Genomic DNA, 19,616 nt, shown 5'->3' with positions numbered 1-19,616 from the left:
TTCGGCTGTGCGTCTGAAAGTAGTGGACACACTGCAACAGTTTAACAGAGCTGTGTGGAATTCGTGTAGAATCCAGGTGCTGCACGGCTGACGCGCTTAATGTCCACCTACAGCGCGTTGATCGAACACCATTATGCCTGTTACGCACACCTCCAGCTCCCTACAAGCGCGCTGCACCTGTGCCGCAATTGTTCCTACTGGTTGTGCGTCAGCCGGAGGATGGCAGGCCCCCCTCCTCCCTCTCCCACCCCTCTCTCTCTCTCCTTCTCAGACGCAGTTGAACCTCACAGCTTCTTGCAGTCGCACTCTCCGCATGCTCGTCTCTCTATCTTACGCACAACAAACTTGGAGATATTTTTACGCGCGCACCTTCATTTTTTCTCCTTTCATGAAAAACCTCACCGGGCGTCATGATAGTTTATGCGATAATAATTTTGGCTTATGGAGTGTCAGGTAAGTTCAACATGCTCGCGCTGTTTTGCTTCTTTTTAATGTAAAGAAGTGGACAACAAAGATGTGCGCAAAGGGAGGCAGCTGATGCATCTGACATTTGTATTCGAGCTTGACTTTAAAAAAGCTTGGGAGAATTTATTTATTTTGCATGATTTCATTTTGGTGCTCGTCTGCATGTGCATAACTCAGTGTTTTATCTCGCTGGAATTTTATATGGTTGGATTCTAAGTTTGACTACTTTAGCAGAGCGTGGTGGCACCGGTGGTTAGTCCAGAGATGTATATAATCTCTTCCCTCCGAAACAGGATGTCTGGCTCAAAGCTATCCCTGCATTATTCTTCATGGACATCTGGAGTAAACCACAGTCAGGGCATCCAGTGTAAAACTTGTGCCAAATTCTTATGTGATGAATTATTTATTTATTTATTAATTTTTCTACAATAAAAAATAATTTATTTCATTTATATAGTTATGCAAAATACGCAATTTGGAAATGTAAATAAGTAAAATGTGCTAACCTTTCATCCATTAGAAATTTGTGTTTCATCTGCAACTTATGAAATAAATTGGGATGTGTTTAATGAAATTTTAAGTCATTTTAATCACTGGCAAATGTCTTTGTGTTACGTCCACAGAGAAAGACATTGTTTCCATTTTATTTGAAAATGAGCATTGGCACATGCTGGAGACGAGTTTGGTGCCGTGCGCGCAGCTGGATCAGAGGCTGTGCATGGAGTTGTATGTGCCAGAGCTGCTTTGAATGGCAAGACTGCTGGCGGGGGTGCTGGAATCAGATTGTTTCATCCAACACTGGAGACTGCTGCAGAGCCATGCATGTCGTGATCGATGCGATCGGTGCTGCTGTAATCCATGGTGGCGTGCATGCCTTGACGGCGCCAGCTGGTGGTGTTGGGGTGAGCCCCACTGAGATGCACCGAGGTGTTGGAAAGGGAGCTTCCTGGAGCTGGCACACCGGTGAAGGTGGGGCAGGTGATGTCAGCTGCTGTGGTGATGTGTCGCTTCCTGATGGTCCTGCATGAACAGGGAAGTCAGGCAACATAATAGCTTCTAAACCCATAGGTGGAGTGGTTGCGGGTGCCGTTGACCGTAACTGAGGTGTACGTAGTTTCTGTGGAGCCAGTGTGGGTGCGGCCAGCGCCGGTGCCGCGTAAGGTTGTGGGACCGGCCCGCCGGGTTGATTAAGCTCGGCCCACTTCCTGGTTGAAGAGCACTGTGATGTTGTTGCGGCTGGCAGACTGGGCGTGGTTAGAAAACCCCTCTGTGGGGGCGTGACAGCGGCAGCAGAGAGTGTTACCACCCAAGGTGTTTCATGGCAGGCTTCATTCAGTTAATCTTCAAAGAGATAGTCCATCTGATCCTTGATGAACGGAGGGAACTGACCTTGCTCGAACAGGGTTTTTATGTTAACTAATTCAGGAAATATCCGGACCAAGTTCGGTTCAGTCTGTAGTATCTCATCAAGAGCAGAAAAGATATGGTTATTGTGCTGCTGCCCTGGATTGCCAAAAAAAACTCAAAAAAACAAGTCCTGGATCTTACACAAAATGTTAGCAGTGTCCTAAAGCCTCAGTCCCTCTGTTTCTGTTGAGGATTCAACATCACTTGTCTTCATCCTCATCACAATCATCATCTTCAATGTCTTCCCAATCGGACTTGCTGTCTGTAGGTGGCAGAGTGGATGGCAGGTGTGCCTCAGGGTGCTTCACCCAGTTACAAAGTCTCTTCTCTGAAAATAAATCATCCAGCCCTAATAATTCAGGGAAGACTTTATTCAGCCACTGGTTTGCCTCCACAAGATCCCAAGCCTGATCAAGATAATCAAATTTCTCTTTTGGGGAGAAACAGTCACAAGAGCACATAAAAAAGAATCTAATGTCCTCAAAAATCTCCTTGGTGGTGCCGAGGTCTGCAGAGACGGTGGCACTAACAAAAAGACAGGAGGCAGAGCTGGAGGTGGCAATGCTGAAGATGTTGAGATTCTCTTTGGGAGTGACAAGAATGGACAAGATTAGGAATGAACATATCAGAGGGACAGCTCAGGTGGGACGGTTTGGAGACAAAGTCAGAGAGGCAAGATTGAGATGGATTGGACATGTGCAGAGGAGGGACCCAGGGTATATAGGGAGAAGGATGCTGAAGATGGAGCCACCAGGCAGGAGGAGAAGAGAGAGGCCAAAGAGGAGGTTTATTGATGTGCTGAGGGAGGACATGCAGGTGGTTGGTGTGACAAAGGAAGATACAGAGGACAGGGTGAGATGGAAATGATTGATTTGCTGTGGCGACCCCTAACGGGAACAGCCAAAAGGCAAAGAAGACAAGCAGGGGTACAGTACACAGGAAGGCAGGCAGCAAAGCAGAACTACAGATAAGTGCTAAGCAAAAACGTGGTCGAGAGACAGGCTGGGTTCAAAAACACTGTGAGATACTGTATCAAAGGATGAGGAAAAAACAAGGTCCGGTAAACAAAGCCAGGTCGTAACACTAAGAGGCAAAACAAGACAAAGGCAAAAGGCTGGAATGTAGATACAAGGATCGCGATGAACTGGCAGGGAAGTGGAGAAAGTGAAGGCCTTCTTAAATACACAGGTGGGGGTATTTAGGTTAACAAGATGCACGCGTGGAAGAATGTTCTAGAAGGGAGGTGTGGTCAGGTGAATCTAACAGGAAGGAAGAGATGCAAGAGAGTGATTCAGGCAGACTGTGACAAAGAAGAAACAGGCAAGTGCAAGAGTGTAAGTGAACACATGGGGGGGGGGAACAGAAACAAAGAAGAGACAGACAGGTGCAAGAGTGTACGTGAAAGAAATACAAACAGTGACCAAAATCAATGACTATAAAGGTAATAAACTAAACACATGGTGAAAGTCTAAAAGATAATAATCATAGCAAAGAACCTATACACTCTAAAACACTGCAGCCTCATTTAGTTGAGCTGTAAAGTTGAGTTCATCATCCAAAACTTGTATGAGCTCTTTATGTTAAAGAGAGATGGCAAGTGGACATAACTAAATGAGGCTGCAATGTTTTAGGATGTAGATAAACAGCTGAACAGTTGAACAGAAACCAAAACACAAGATAACCGTATTAGCTAATTGAAGAACAAAAAAGGAATGAAACAACTAAAGACTACATTATAAGAAGCAGAAAATAAAACCAGAAACAAAAGCATTATACAATGGAAAAGACAATAACTGGACAGAAGCTACAACTGAATAAACCACATTACTAAAGTAAGAAAAACATAAAATACAAAATAAACACCAAACAAAACCAGAGACTGCAGAATACTGAACAGAAAATAAATGACGAACTCAGAACAAACCAAATGACTAGAATATTGAGCTGTGGAAAGGGAAATAAGAGAACGGACCCCACCCCGGGGTCGAAACTTGACAGCTACATTTGTTGTACGTGTACTGTGATGCCTGCTGTCGCTCCTTCCTCCTAGCTTGTTGCTCAGCAAGACCTTGGTTCCTCTCCTGCTCAGCCCTCTGTGCACCTGTTCTGACAGTAAGGCACCAGGCTGCACGGTTCTCTGCACACTGCTCCCACGTGTTGACATTGATGCTGCACATTTTCATGTCCTCCTTGCAGACATCCTGGAAGTGCAAGCGTGGTCGACCAGCCAAACGAGTGCCCTTTGCCAGCTCACTGTACAGTAGATCTTTAGGAATGTGGCCTGGATCCATTCTCCAAGCCAAAGAAGGCGCCTTTCGCCAAGAATGGCAAACATGCTGCTCATGTTGGCACGTTCCAAGATCTCTGTGTTGGGTATCTTGTCCTGCCATCTGATGTGCAGAATTCACCTAAGGCATCTCAGATGGTAGCTGTTGAGCTTTTTCTCATGTCTGACGTAGGTCGTCCATGCCTTGCTACCGTAGATGCAGGTCTAATAGACGCGCAGTTTTGTCTTCTCGGTGAGGCTGGAGTTGTTCCAGACTTTGTGGCTTAGTCTTGCCATAACTGCTGCTGCCTTCGCAATCCTGCTGTTCATCTCTGCATCAATGGAGGGTGAGTTAGGGATGGTTGACCCAAGGTATGTGAAATGTTCCACCACTTCCAGGATGTATCCATCAATGTCAATGAGAAATTGTGCCATGATGTTTGTCTTCTTCAGGCTGATGGTCAGTCCAAACTCCTTGCAGGTGTGAGTGAGGCAACTAACAAGCTGCTGCAGACTGTCTTCGGAGTGTGATGTCAAGGCAGCATCATCGGCAAAGAGCATCTCACGGATGAGTCCCTCCACAACCTTTGTCTTGGTGCACAGTCAGGCAATGTTGAAGAGCTTGTCATCTGCCCTGGTGTGAGTGTACACTCCCTCACTGCAATCCTTCAAGGCGTACTGGAGGAATATGGAGAAGATGATTCCAAAGAGCATTGCTGCAAGGACACTGCCCTGTTTCACCCCACTCCTAACTGGGAAGGCCTCTGATGTTGCGCCATTGAAGCAAACTATTGAAGCAAACTGTCCTGTGCATATTCTCATGGAATGAAGAGACCACTGTGAGGAGTTGTGGGGGACAGCCGATCTTCTGCAGGAGCCTGAAGAGTCCGCTTAGACTGAGCAAGTCGAAAGCCTTAGTCAGGTCAATGAAGGTGATGTAGAGTGGCATTTGCTGCTCTTGACAGTTCTCCTGCAGTGAAGGCCTTCCCAAAAATACTGAGAAGGGAGATGCCTCGATAATTATTGCAGTCGCTTCTGTCGCCTTTGTTCTTACACAAGGTGACTATGCTACTATGCTCGATCCTACATGTCCTGGGGAATGTGTCCCTGTTCCCAGCAGAGGCAGAAAAGATTGTGGAGGTGTTTTAGCAGGTTTCATATATATATATATACATACATATGTGATGCGGAGTCTAAAACATTCCGCGAAGTGTATTCAAACCGTATAATGCACAGCTTTGAGTTGTTTAATCTGCTTATACCATGGTCCCACACAGTGAGCTAACACACAAATATTTATTTAAGTTAACTTTTTCGTGTTCTCTTCTTCTTTCCCATCTTCAGTCTTGTCCAGTTTGTCCAATGTTAAATCTTTATGCTGTTGCTTTTGGTGTTCTTCTCATTTGCTCTCCTCCTCTTCCCATTCCTCAAACGTTTTATTTTGGCCGAAAAATATTAAATTCACTTGGAAATCCATGTTTTATTGCATTTCTGTCATTCACCTGTCAAAACACACAGCTGATCTGTGCCAACTGATTTGCATGTTGCTATGGTGATGACCAGAGCAGAGTATATTACAGTGACTTAAGTCGCCGAACTATGTGCTTATATATATATATATATAATAGTTGTGCTTAAAAGTTTACATACCCTGGCAGATTTTTTTTTTTTTTTTTTTTTTTGGCCATTTTTCAGAATATAAATGACACAAAACTTTTTTTTCCCACTCGTGGTTTGTGGTTGGATGAATCTATTTATGGTGAAACAACTGTGTTTTCTCTTTGAATCATAATGACAACAGAAGCTACCCAAATGACCCTGATCAAAAGTTTACATCTCCCTGTTCTTAATACCGTGGCCCCCTTTAACATCATTGACAGCTTGAAGTCTTTTGTGGTGGTTGTGGATGAGGCTCTCTGATGGTTAGGGTTAGGGTTAGGGTTATGGTATGTCTTGGACTTTATTTATTTATTAATTACAAAGAAATACAAACAGTATGGCACTTTATGGTAAATCTGCATAGAGAAGACAGTTCTCAAAAACTGAGTGACTGTGCAAGAAGGACAAGAGTGAGGAAAGCCACCAAAACACCCAGACAACCCAGAAGAAGTGGCTGTGATTGGAGAAATTGTGCATAGTGCAAGTTTTGCATTTTGTATCACCAGTTATACAGCATCATGATGAAGTGGTATAGAGAAGGATTTTCTTACAAAGAAGACCTGACAGTTTCCGTTGTCATTCTGATTTAAAAAGAGTAAACATAATTGGCTTCACCCAACCATGAGTAAAAAACAAAAGATTTTTGTGTTATCATTCATATTCTCTGAAAAATGGCCAAAAAAAAAAAAAACTCTGCCAGGGTATGTAAACTTTTGAGCACAACTGTATGTATAAACGTTTGTGTGCAATACAACATTTGATATATTGCAACCCTCTACAGTTCCCCAGCCTCCATGACTGAGGTCTGTGGATTGTAGTTACTGTACAGGTCCAGGTTTGCTGGCTGTATAGGAATTTTTCAGAACAGCAGATTTCACTTTAATGAGCCCAGAATAACAAAAGAACATAAACTCCAGAATGTCTCTTATCATAGCAAGTGAGACTGAACATCAACAGGTGCAAACTCTGTAACCTTTGAATGAGTTGGTTTGAGTATGGGTTAAATTGGTGGAAGGTTTGCCAAGGATAAAGTAGTTTAATTTTAGACAGAACTGATCAAATGTCAAGGTCCCACAGAGCCATAAATTGTGCTGTCACCAACAAATTAATTTACTCAAAACAGTCAAATACACAATGTGTAGGTGTTGTAACCTCTCAGGGGCCTGTTTTAGTTCATTATTTTGCACAGGTGCACACGAACACAGTCTCAATCTTTGACATTTAATTTGAGAAAGTGCCCTGTGGAACTGGTGCAACAGCACTGTGTGTAAAGTATTACACTTATCTGCGTTTTTGTTGCAGCCACATCCATTGAAGATATGTGGAAGATAAAAAAAAACAAAATCCAAATCAGCGAGAGCTGTGCAGTGTGCTGCAGAGTGACAAGTTGCTCTCTTCCAGGAGGAAGAAGCAATAACCCATTAAGGTTCTGTTTTCTATTTTCTCATTGTCAAACGGATGATCAAGTCAGAGCACTCAGAATTATTCTCAAAGGTGTCTTCTGGCTTTAAGGCGCCAATCTGACATCAAACACCTGGGAGCTCTTTCTTATTAAATACATGTGTGGAATCCATTTTGAAGATCTGCAAAGACACAAAAGCAAGAAAAAAAATACAAAATCGTTTTCAGAAAATGGTGCACATGCAAATCCTGATGTAATTTCCCCCTTCTGTTTTTAATCACAACTGACTTGGAAATGAAGCTTCCATTCTGAACTCAAGAGTCCCACAATTAAGTCGATATGAAAAATGGAAAGCAATTAATTAACTGCAAAGCATCGCAGCAGCATGTTACCTATGTTGCTGGCATACTCCATAATGCAACATGCACGTGTGAGAAACATTATATGTACTCCATTTTATATAATGAAGGTACATTAATATATACAGTAGTGTTCAGAATAATAGTAGTGCTATGTGACTAAAAAGATTAGTCCAGGTTTTGAGTATATTTCTTATTGTTACATGGGAAACAAGGTACCAGTAGATTCAGTAGATTCTCACAAATCCAACAAGACCAAGCATTCATGATATGCACACTCTTAAGGCTATGAAATTGGGCTATTAGTAAAAAAAAGTAGAAAAGGGGGTGTTCACAATAATAGTAGTGTGGCATTCAGTCAGTGAGTTCATCAATTTTGTGGAACAAACAGGTGTGAATCAGGTGTCCCCTATGTAAGGATGAAGCCAGCACCTGTTGAACATGCTTTTCTCTTTGAAAGCCTGAGGGAAATGGGACGTTCAAGACATTGTTCAGAAGAACAGCGTAGTTTGATTAAAAAGTTGATTGGAGAGGGGAAAACTTATACGCAGGTGCAAAAAATTATACAGTGTTCATCTACAATGATCTCCAATGCTTTAAAATGGACAAAAAAACCAGAGACGCATGGAAGAAAATGGAAAACAACCATCAAAATGGATAGAAGAATAACCAGAATGGCAAAGGCTCGCCCACTGATCAGCTCCAGGATGATCAAAGACAGTCTGGAGTTACCTGTAAGTGCTGTGACAGAAGACGCCTGTGTGAAGCTAATTTATTTGCAAGAATCCCCCGCAAAGTCCCTCTGTTAAATAAAAGACATGTGCAGAAGAGGTTACAATTTGCCAAAGAACATATCAACTGGCCTAAAGAGAAATGGAGGAATATTTTGTGCTAAAAAAGCAGTTTGAACATAATAGTTTGGAGTTTGTAGCGTCAACAGCAGATGCTACTATTATTGTGAACACCCCCTTTTATACTTTTTTTTTTTACTAATACCCAGTTTCATAGCCTTAAGAGTGTGCATATCATGAATGCTTGGTCTTGTTGGATTTGTGAGAATCTACTGAATCTACTGGTACCTTGTTTCCCATGTAACAATAAGAAATATACTCAAAACCTGGACTAATCTTTTTAGTCACATAGCACTACTATTATTCTGAACACTACTGCATATACGAGGTCTGTTAGAAAAGTAACGGACCTTTTTATTTTTTTCAAAAACTATATGGATTTGATTCATATGTTTTTACGTCAGTCAAGCTTGAACCTTCGTCTGCATGCGTGAGTTTTTCCACGCCTGTCGGTTGCGTCATTCGCCTGTGGGCAGGCTTTGAGTGAGCACTGCTCCACCCCTCTCGTCGTCGTTTCATTGCGAGGAAATGGTGGAATGATTTGTGCTTTTTTTTCATCAGAATTTTTTCAGAAACTGTTAGAGACAGGCAGCTGGAAACCATTCGAAAAATTTATCTGGCTTTCGGTGAAAATTTTACGGGCTTCACAGAGAATAAGGAGTGTTACTACAGCTTTAAGGACAGCCTACAATGGTGCACGGCGCACCGCGCTCCAAGCCGCCATCGAGAGGCAGGAACCACCACATCATTTCTAAACGGATGGCTGTGTGGAGCCGGGACCATCTTGTGCAATTTCTCTGGTTATCACAAGTGCTGGACATCAGCCATTTTCCGGCAGATTTCACTTTTAACAAGAGATTTTGTCATGAAAAGCCGCAGAGAGGCTTCGCGCGTCACGACCGATTCGCTGATGAAGCGAGACAAAGGAACACCTCCGTTTGGGAGTGCCAGAGGACAACTTGGGACATGCCTATCTTGGCTTTCAGTGCTTACCAGTCGAGTGAGTATAAGAGAAATTGTGGAGAGCTGGGCATGTCCAAACTTGTCCTCTGGCACTCCGAAACGGAGGTGTTCCTTTGTCTTGCTTCATCAGCAAATCGGTCGTGATGCGCGAAGCCTCCACGCGGCTTTCCATGAAATAATCTCTTGTTAAAAGTGAAATCTGCCGGAAAATGGCTGATGTCCAGCTCTTGTGATAACCGGAGAAATTGCACACGATGGTCCCGGCTCCATACAGCCATCCGTTTAGAAATGATGTGGTGGTTTCTGCCTCTCGATGGCGGCTCGGAGCGCGGCGCGGCGTGCGCCATTGTGGGCCGTCCTTAAAGCTGTAGTAACACTCCTTATTCTCTGTGAAGTCCGTAAAATTTTCACCGAAAGCCAGATACATTTTTTGAAAGCCCAAATCGTTCCGTCATTTCCTCGCAATGAAACAACAACGAGAGGGTTGGACCAGTGCTCACTCAAAGCCTGCCCACAGGCGAATGACGCAACTGACAGGCGTGGAAAAACTCACGCATGCGCACGAAGGTTCAAGCTTGGCTGACGTAAAAACATATGAATCAAATCCATATAGTTTTTGAAAAAAATAAAAAGGTCGGATACCTTTCTAACAGACCTCGTATATATATATATATATACGAGGTCTATTAGATAATAAACCGACCCTTTAATTTTTTTTAACTATATGGATTTGAATGACGTGCGATTACACCAATCATGCTTGAACCCTCGTGCGCATGCGTGAGTTTTTTCACGCGTGTCGGTGACGTCATTTCCCTGTGTGCAGGCCTTGAGTGAGATGTGGTCCCGCCCTCTCGGCTGAATTCCTTTGTTTCACACGCTGCTCGAGACGGCGCGCGTTGCTTTATCAAAAGTTTTTCTGGATCTGTGAGGAATATCCAAGTGGACACTATTCGAGAAATTAAGCTGGTTTTCAGTGAAAAGTTTAACGGCTGATGTGAGATTATGGGGTGTTTCTGTCGGTGTAAGGACTTCCCACGGAGCGGGACCTCGTGCAGCGCTTCGTCGGCCTGTTTCGACCTGAAAACATCCTAATTTAAGGCTTAATTCACCCAGGATGTCGTGAGAGAACAGAGAAGATTCAGAAGAGGCCGGCATGAGGACTTTATGCGGCCATTCCACTGTTTAAGGACATTTTTTAATGAAAGACGTGCGCGCAAATTCGCCGAGTCGTTTCCGTGACGACTCAGCAAATCTGTGTGCGCCGCGACAGGAAAAACACCTCCGTGTTGAAAACCATTTGTAAAATTCAGGCGGCTTTTGATGGCTTTCAACAAGTGAATAACTGAGAAATTGTTTAACAGCTTGGGCATGTTCCAACTTGCCCGTTAAGGTTTCCAACGGAGGTGTTTTTCCTGTCGCGACCCCCCGCGGTCGGGTCCGGCCCGACATGCGACTCTGCCCGCACGTTCTTTCATTACAAAATGTCCGTTAACAATGGAATGTCCGAATAAACTCCTCATGCCGACTTCTTCTGAAAGTTCTCTGTTCTCTGATGACTTACTGGGTCAACAGAGCCTGAAATGTGGAAGTTTTCAACTTGAAACGGCGAGACGCTGCCGCCTCGAAGCGCAGATCGCCGTCAGGCGCCGTGGGCCGTCCTTACGGCGACACTACCAGCCCAAAATCTCTCATCAGCCGTTAAAATGTTTACCGAAAACCAGCTGAATTTATCGAATGGTGTCCACTCAGTTGTGCCTTACAGTTTTGAAAAAATTTTGATCAAACAAAGCAGCAGTCTCTGAGCCATTCCTAAACAATGAAAAAAACGATGAGAGGGTGGGCGACTCCTCACTCAAAGACTACCCACAGGCGAATGACGTAACCGACAGGCGTGAAAAAACTCTTGCATGTCCACGAGGGTTCAAGCATGTCTGATGTAATCACACGTGATTCAAATCCATATGGTTTTTGAAAAAAATAATAAAGTCGGATACTTTTCTAATAGACCTCGTATATATATATATATAGATAGATAGATAGATAGATAGATAGATAGATAGATAGATAGATAGATAGATAGATAGATAGATAGATAGATAGATAGATAGATAGATAGATAGATAGATAGATAGATAGATAGATAGATAGATAGATAGATAGATAGATAGATAGATAGATAGATAGATAGATAGATAGATAGATAGATAGATAGATAGATAGATAGATAGATAGATAGATAGATAGATAGATAGATAGATAGATAGATAATCATTAATGTACCTTCCTGCATTTAAAACAAAAGAGTGAGGAGAAACATTTTCTATATAAGGATAATATGCACCTTTTTGTGGATATGGATAATAGTTTGGATTCAATTGAGGCAGGAAAAATGCGAACACTGGAAGTGTTCCAAGAGCACATACCTCTGCTAATACTCAAGTATATATTTTAATTATAGATTTCATTAAGAGAAACCCAAGGGAGAAGAAAAATAGGAGCCTCTCGTCATGCTGTGCTTCCCTTGGAGTAACGAGAAACACAAATCTGAAAGCTGGCTTCCTCACTTCTATTGGTTTAGTGGAAGATAATAAAGTAAGATAGAAACCTTCCACTAATTTGCATTCTGTGAGCATAACAAGAAAATATTTATTTCTAATGGGTTAACACAACTCCGTGCCAGACTTTGTGTGTACCAGGCATCATGCCACATCATTTTGTTGTGTTTACCAGATCAGAAATAAGTATTTGGATGAGAAATAAGTATGTGGAAAAAAAAATTAAGTTGAAGGTTTTCAGCCAAAATTATCTTCTACTCACCCAATATAAATGCATCAACTTAAAATTAATATTTTGACCTTTTCATAGGTATCTGCACTACTGCTGAAATATGTTGTTGCATAAATTCCTGATTTATCCCCCCCCCCCCCGATTATTTATGCATTAATTTCTTATTGCATACACTCCAAAATTTAAGGGTTTATTCCCTGAAAGTGAGTTCTATGCACTATGGACATAATCCTGAATAGAATGTTTAGTTTGTGCTTTGTGTGTGAATGTTCATGATTCATGCTGCCTGTCTGCATTATGCATCATATATCACATTTTTTGTATTTGGAATAATAATATTTGCCTCACATGGAGAAACTGAGAAATGAATATGAATAAATATGTTGTTTGTTGCAGTTTAGCATCACTGATCTGGGTAATTTTTTGCCTGTTGACATGTCAAATTTGAACAGATCGTCCACAACATCATCAAATGGCTCTTTAGGAAACCAGTTCAGCACCAGCATCTCAAAAAGTCAATGTTCTTCGGGCAGATTTTCCACACAGCAAACAACTGCAGAATAACATCTCGATGTTGGCAAAAACTAACTGAAACTCAAATCCTCACCACAGCAGTATATCAGGTCCTCACTTCAGGATGCCGCAATAGGCTGAATATTGTCAAACAGTGGCGGCGCCAAGGGGGGGCTTAAGCCCACCCAATAATGAGCCAAGCCTCTCCTCAGCTCCTCCAATAATTCTGCCAATAATGTGAATAGTGACTGACATATTTATGGATCTCAACTGCAGTTTTGCACTGAGAATGTCTCAATATTGCGGAACTGAGCAAAGTGATGAATGTGTGTGTTCAGTGATCCACCAATGCTGAATCACCCTTCACAAACAGAATTTTCAGTTTTCCAAATAAACATTTATTCGTAAAAACCCACACACAAGTTACAAATCAGAAATTTGTGTTTGTGGATCACAAAGCATGTGTAAAAATCAAAGGATATTTGTAAATAACCCTCTGTGCATTTGCAAATATTAAGGAGACAAATTTAACTCCATACTCCAAAAATTTAGGTTTCCTAAATATTTATTATGGCCACTCTTAAAACTTCACTTATCTTTATTTATACCTATGTGCAAGTTTACTGAACTTGCAATCATTCTAAGTGATGTGAGTGTGCATTGATACCACATTTTAGAGGAACACCGGTGACTTAAACATATACCTTGGTATTTACAGTATAAAGCAATTTACTATATATTGTTCATTTCAGTGACATTTTGTGGAGCCCCTCCAACGTTTACCCCAGACCCCCCCCCCCCCCCCAGCCCCCCCAACAAAAATTTCCTGGCGCCACCACTGTTATCAAATTAAAATATGATCATTATTCCAATCATTATTTGGTGCAGAGTGATAGATATTAATATGGGAAATGAAGCAGAAATAACCCCACTGACTTTGTTTTTCTGTCTTAAAAATGAACAGCAGGTTATTTGCAGACCTATTGAGCTTTTTTTCTTCACTCAGATCGACAACAGTGCTTCCTAGTGGCAATAATGGGTATATGTACACAGGTCATGAAAAACAATTGGTCCTGTCTTACAGTAGTAATGAATCACTTGTAAACCTGATCTTTTTTGAGGACAATAAACCTATGGCACTGTGTGCAAAAGGTTTAGACACAGGAGACTTCAAGTGTTTTTCATCCTTCATGGGGTGGAGCAAAGACCATAAATGGAAACCAGCCTAACATGCCACAGCACTACAGGCAGAAGTGTGGAGGTGTAGTACAGAGCATCCGGAAAGCATTCACAGTGCTTTACTTTTTCCACATTTTATGTTACAGCCATTTTCCAAAATGGCGTAAATTATTTTTTCCCCCTCAAAATTATTCTCACAACACCCTATAATGACAACATAAAAAAGTTTTTTTTTTCATTTATTTTTGCAAATTTATTAAAAATAGAAAACTAAGAAATCATGCATGCATAAGTATTCACAGCCTTTGCTCAATACTTTGTTGATGCACCTTTAGCAGCAATTACAGCCTCAAGTCTTCTTGAATATGATGCCACAAGCTTGGTGCACCTATCTTTAAGCAGTTTTGTCCATTCCTCTTTGCAGCACCTCTCAAACTCCATCAGGTTGGATGGGGCGCATAGGTGCACAGCCATTTTCAGATTTCTGTTCAATCTGATTCAGGTCTGGGCTCTGGCTGAGCCACTCAAGGACATTCACAGAGTTGTCCTGAAGCCACTCCTTTGATATCTTGGCTGTGGCCTGAGGGTCGTTGTCCTGCTGAAAGATGAACAGTAGCCCCAGTCTGAGGTCAAGAGTGCTCTGGAGCACAAATCAAATCCATATAGTTTTTGAAAAAAATAAAAAGGTACAATACTTTTCTCACAGACCTGGTATTAATGTCTTATAGTCATAGAGCCACCACGTCTGCTAAACTAGTTATTGTAACACCAACATTCAGTACTGCATGTCCTGATATGAAAATGTGGTTGTTGTATTTGCAGCACTCAATATGACAGAGGAGAAGGCAGCATGTCCCCTTGGATATTTTCCATGTGGAAATCTGTCCATGTGCCTCCCGCAGCTCCTTCATTGCAATGGCTTTGACGACTGCGGAAATCAAGCTGATGAGGAGAACTGTGGTGAGTCGCGTTTTCCACCTAAAACATCTGTGTACTTTGACCAAGCACTCTGTGCCCTCACAACACTGTCCAGCTGAAGAGTTTACTGATATCATCGCACAGCAAGAGAGTTCCGGATTTAATTTTAGTCTGGATCAATGAGTCATGTTGGTTTTGTTGGTTGTTTGTCTTTAAGCTTGGGACAATTCAAGAAAATCATTAACTGACAACTCGTGTTCCATTAAGAAGTCAGCAACTAATGGAAGCTGAGTGGTCGACTAACTAAGCGTGACAATAAATTAGTAATGTCAAATATAAGCATTGAAACTCCAAATTGATAAATTTTTTTTTTTTTTTTAACTAAGGAACTTAAAGTTGGAAATATGGAATAAACACAAAAGTACAGTAAAACATTTTTGTACTCCTAGATGTATTCAAGTTCATTGTGTAATTTTGTACCAATACGTAAAATGTGTTTTTGAAAACTGCTTGCAATAGCCAATCTGAAAATGTATATTTCCATTTACATGGAAGCCATCATAGTGGCCATTGTGGATTAGTAAAAATGGCATCTTAAAGTGGGAGGTTTTCCAGTATCTGTCAGGATTTGCCCCGGCCCGGGGTTCATGTCGGGGTTTTCCCCTTATTTGGGTCTAGGCTTATAGTATGCTGAGGATTTTTATGGCTTTAGTTTTCAGATCTTTTTACATTGTCAGTTAAGTCTTGTTTTGGTTCTGTTCGTCTCTTTATTTTGTGTAATGTTTTTGTTACCAATTTAATTCTCTGTTTATCATTTATTTGTGGTTTAGTCATTCTTTGCATTACCTGTATTCTGTAGTCTCTGGTTTTGTTTTTGTTCATCATTTATTTTCTATTCAGTCCTTAGTTTGTTTAGTCGTTTATTGTATTCACTTTCCCGTATCAGGTCCTCTCTAGTTTTAATTATTATCATTTGTTTTCTTGTTTTCCACTGTTTGACTCGCCACTTTAGTTCTCAGTTTTGCCCCTTTATTTTGTTCACATTTATTATGGGTTGTCAAGTATGTCATGTTTTGCACTGTTGGGTTTTCTGTCACTTTAGTATCTTGCCCCTGTTCACTTTGCTTTTGTCCTACTCCACTCTCTTGCACTTGCCTTTGTCTTCCCTGGTCACGCCCCCTTCCAGCACCTTCTGCACACCTGTGTCTTGTTCTCTAATTTACCACCTGCCTTATTTAAGTCTTTTGAGTTCAACACCACCTCGTCAGTTCGTTGCGATCATTTGTATCCCAGGCTTTTGTCTTGTCCTGTTTTTGCCTTGTCGTGTACCGACCTTGCTTTGTCTTTCGGATCTGCATTTGCCTCAGCCGAAGTACTTAGTCTCTTCATGTTACTGAATCCTGCTTGTTTTTTGACCACACCTTTTGTCTCACGCCTGCTTGTACCTCCGCTTTTGCTGTCTACGAACTTGTGTACCGAACCACTGCTTTGCCTCCTGATAAAGTTTTTTCTAATTATTCCATCAACTCTGCCTATGGGTCTGAATTTGTGTCCTCCACCTTCTGTGCTACAAGTTCTCGCTGCCTGACAGTATCTTGTCTTCTGGATGACCTACGATCTTGATTCCAGTGGCTAAATACACATTTTTTTAGGGCCAAGGAATCCAATGTTACTCATTACAAAAATGTCACTGGAATAAACACCTGAAGTCAACTGAAGTACAACTTACTGGAACTTTTAAGCCACTGTTTTTTAAGAAATCTAAGCTAGCCACCATGGTGGCTTCCAGGAAAATGGATAATCCATTTCTGATTTACTATTGAATGCACTTTACAAAAATGTGTAGTTTTGCAAATCTCCACAAAATTCAAATGAAAGGTGTGTAACGGAGGCCAGCAGATGTAGTTAGTAAACCTCACTCCCAACAACTCAAAAGGATTCTCTGGTCACAAGGCCAGGGTTTTAGCCTTCTGGTTAGAGAGTCCGACTCCCATGCCAGAGATTGTGAGTTCCTCTCCCGAGAGGAGCAAATGGGCGGAATCATAACAACACAACGCAGAGACAGCCACTACAATGGTGCCGTGACCCGGATTGGAGTGAGTTTAGGGGGGTGAGTGTAACGGAGACCAGCAGGTGTCGCTGTGCAAATATAGTTAGTAAACCTCGCTCCCAACAGCTCAAAAGGATTCTCCGGTCACAAGGCCAGAGCCCTGGGTTTTAGCCTTCTGGTTAGAGAGTCCGACTCCCATGCCGGAGATCATGAGTTCCCATCCCGAGGGGAGCGAATGGGTGGAGTCATAACAACACAACGCAGAGTCAGTCACAACCGGTTACAGGTGAACACAGACTAATTCAAGATTTGTATGCAAAAACCTTAAGTGAAGCTCGTGCTGGCTGCTAGTGAATGTTGTCCTATGTCGGTTCCTGCTTGATATCTGTCTGTTATCTCTCTCTGATATCTGTTGATAACTGTGCAGAAAAAGAAGTTAATTCATTGTCTTACTTCCAGATGTGACCTGTCCTTGGCAACAATGTTACAGGGAGCAGGAAATGGTCTCTCTGATGGCACTGAGATGGATAGGTGGCAAATGTAATTATTAGAAAATCTGAAAGTTATTTGAAACATATTTTTTTACCCTTAAATTGTAGGAAAATCAGCGTGAAGTTGATGTCTGAATTATCCAACTCATTGACTAGTCAGATACCAGCTAGTCATATGTCTATTGTAAATAGTGGTCCTAACCCTAGTTTGTTCTTATTCTTCAAGATTGTTAATGATATACAGCCAGGAAATTGTTTTATGGAAACTCACTGTCCAGTAGATCACTGTTGTAGTATTGCCACTGTTTTGAAAAACTCGCTTTCCAACTCTATTAATTCCTTTAGTGTTCCCAGCATTTCTACAGAGGGACTCCATTTTGCTGCTGTTTGTTTTGTGTTCAAGGTATTTAAAAAAGGCTTTCAAAATGCAGAATATTTTTGCTTCACATTTGGTTTATTGACTTTGACACAGCACTTTGTCAGTTTTTCATTTTGTGTTTTGAGTATTTTGAAACATTAAATTGTTGCCTGAATTGCTTGTTTCACTTTCCATTTTGAGGATTATGAAGTTGTGAACAATTGGTTCAGAGTTGCTGCCATCACTGTGTGCAGAATATGTCAGGAGTTTAAACCTCCAAACCACACCCCCTACGTAAATATACGAGGTCTGTCCATAAAGTATCGTACCTTTTTATTTTTTTTTTAAACTATATGGATTTGATTCATATGTTTTCACGTCAGACAAGCTTGAACCCTTGTGCGCATGCGTGAGTTTTTCCACGCCTGTCGGTGACATCATTCGCCTGTGAGCATGCTTTGTGGAAGGAGTGGTCCCGCCGCGTCATCGGATTTTCATTGTCTGGAAATGGCGGAATGATTTGGGGGTTTTTTTCCATCAGAGTTTTTTCTGAAGCTGTTAGAGACTGGCACCTGGAAACTATTCGAAAAATGTACCTGGCTTTCGGTGAAAATTTTACAGGCTTCACAGAGAATAAGGTCTGTTAGTACAGCTTTAAGGTCCCCTTTAAGGACGCTCAGCGCGCCGCGCTCCGAGCTGCAACGACGCGGCACAAGCCACCGGACCATTTCTAAACAGATGGCTCTGTGGATACGAGACCGCCGTGTGCTCTTTCTCTGGTTATAACAGCTCTCCACAATTTCACTGATATTTACTGGACTGGTAAGCATTGAAAGCCGAGATAGACATGTCCAAACTTGTCCTCTGACACGCCGAAACGGAGGTGTTCCTTTGTCTCGCTTCCAAAGCAAATCGTTGTGACGCGCCAAGCCTCCGCATGGCTTTCCATGACAAAATCTCTTGTTAAAAGTGAAATCTGCCAGAAAATGGCTGATGTCCAGCTCTTGTGATAACCAGAGAAAGAGCACACGGCGGTCTCGTATCCACAGAGCCATCCATTTAGAAATGGTCCGGTGGCTTGTGCCGCGTCGTCGCAGCTCGGAGCGCGGCGCGCTGAGCGTCCTTAAAGGGGTCCTTAAAGCTGTACTAACAGACCTTATTCTCTGTGAAGCCCGCAAAATTTTCACCGAAAGCCAGATAAATTTTTCGAACGGTTTCCAGGTGCCAGTCTCTAACAGCTTCTGAAAAAATTCTGATGGAAAAAAACCCCAAATCATTCCGCCATTTCCAGACAATGAAAGTCCGACGACGGGGCGGGACCACTCCTTCCACAAGGCGTGCTCACAGGCGAATGACGTCACAAACAGGCGTGGAAAAACTCACGCATGCGTACAAGGCTTCAAGCTTGTCTGACGTGAAAACATATAAATCAAATCCATATAGTTTAAAAAAAAATAAAAAGGTACGCTACTTTATGGACAGACCTCGTATCAGTATCTGGCAAATGGTGTAATCATCATTGCCCACATACTTCCATGTTCCCTTTACTTTAGCATCAAATCAAATCAATTTTATTTATATAGCGCCAAATCACAACAAACAGTTGCCCCAAGGCGCTTTATATTGTAAGGCAAAAGCCATACAATAATTACAGAAAAACCCCAACGGTCAAAACGACCCCCTGTGAGCAAGCACTTGGCGACAGTGTGAAGGAAAAACTCCCTTTTAACAGGAAGAAACCTCCAGCAGAACCAGGCTCAGGGAGGGGCAGTCTTCTGCTGGGACTGGTTGGGGCTGAGGGAGAGAACCAGGAAAAAGACATGCTGTGGAGGGGAGCAGAGATCAATCACTAATGATTAAATGCAGAGTGGTGTATACAGAGCAAAAAGAGAAAGAAACACTCAGTGCATCATGGGAACCCCCCAGCAGTCTAAGTCTATAGCAG

General features: G+C 42.1%; 1 protein-coding gene across 1 annotated transcript in view; it reads left to right on the top strand.

Annotated features, from left to right (window-relative positions):
• Positions 1–366: 366 nt before the first annotated feature.
• rxfp1 (relaxin family peptide receptor 1) overlaps positions 367–19,616 on the top strand; it is a 109,874-nt gene continuing 90,624 nt past the window's right edge. The window contains exons 1-2 of the mRNA XM_034182097.1: positions 367–453; positions 14,677–14,814. Of these exons, the coding sequence (XP_034037988.1) occupies positions 411–453; positions 14,677–14,814 (181 nt within the window). The 5' untranslated portion in view covers positions 367–410. The remainder of the gene's footprint in view (positions 454–14,676; positions 14,815–19,616) is intronic.

This window comes from Thalassophryne amazonica, chromosome 11, assembly GCF_902500255.1.
Source record: "Thalassophryne amazonica chromosome 11, fThaAma1.1, whole genome shotgun sequence".
Lineage (NCBI taxonomy): Eukaryota > Metazoa > Chordata > Actinopteri > Batrachoidiformes > Batrachoididae > Thalassophryne > Thalassophryne amazonica.
The sequence above is the reverse complement of the archived record's forward strand: the minus strand, read 5'-3'. Positions and strand labels throughout refer to the sequence as shown.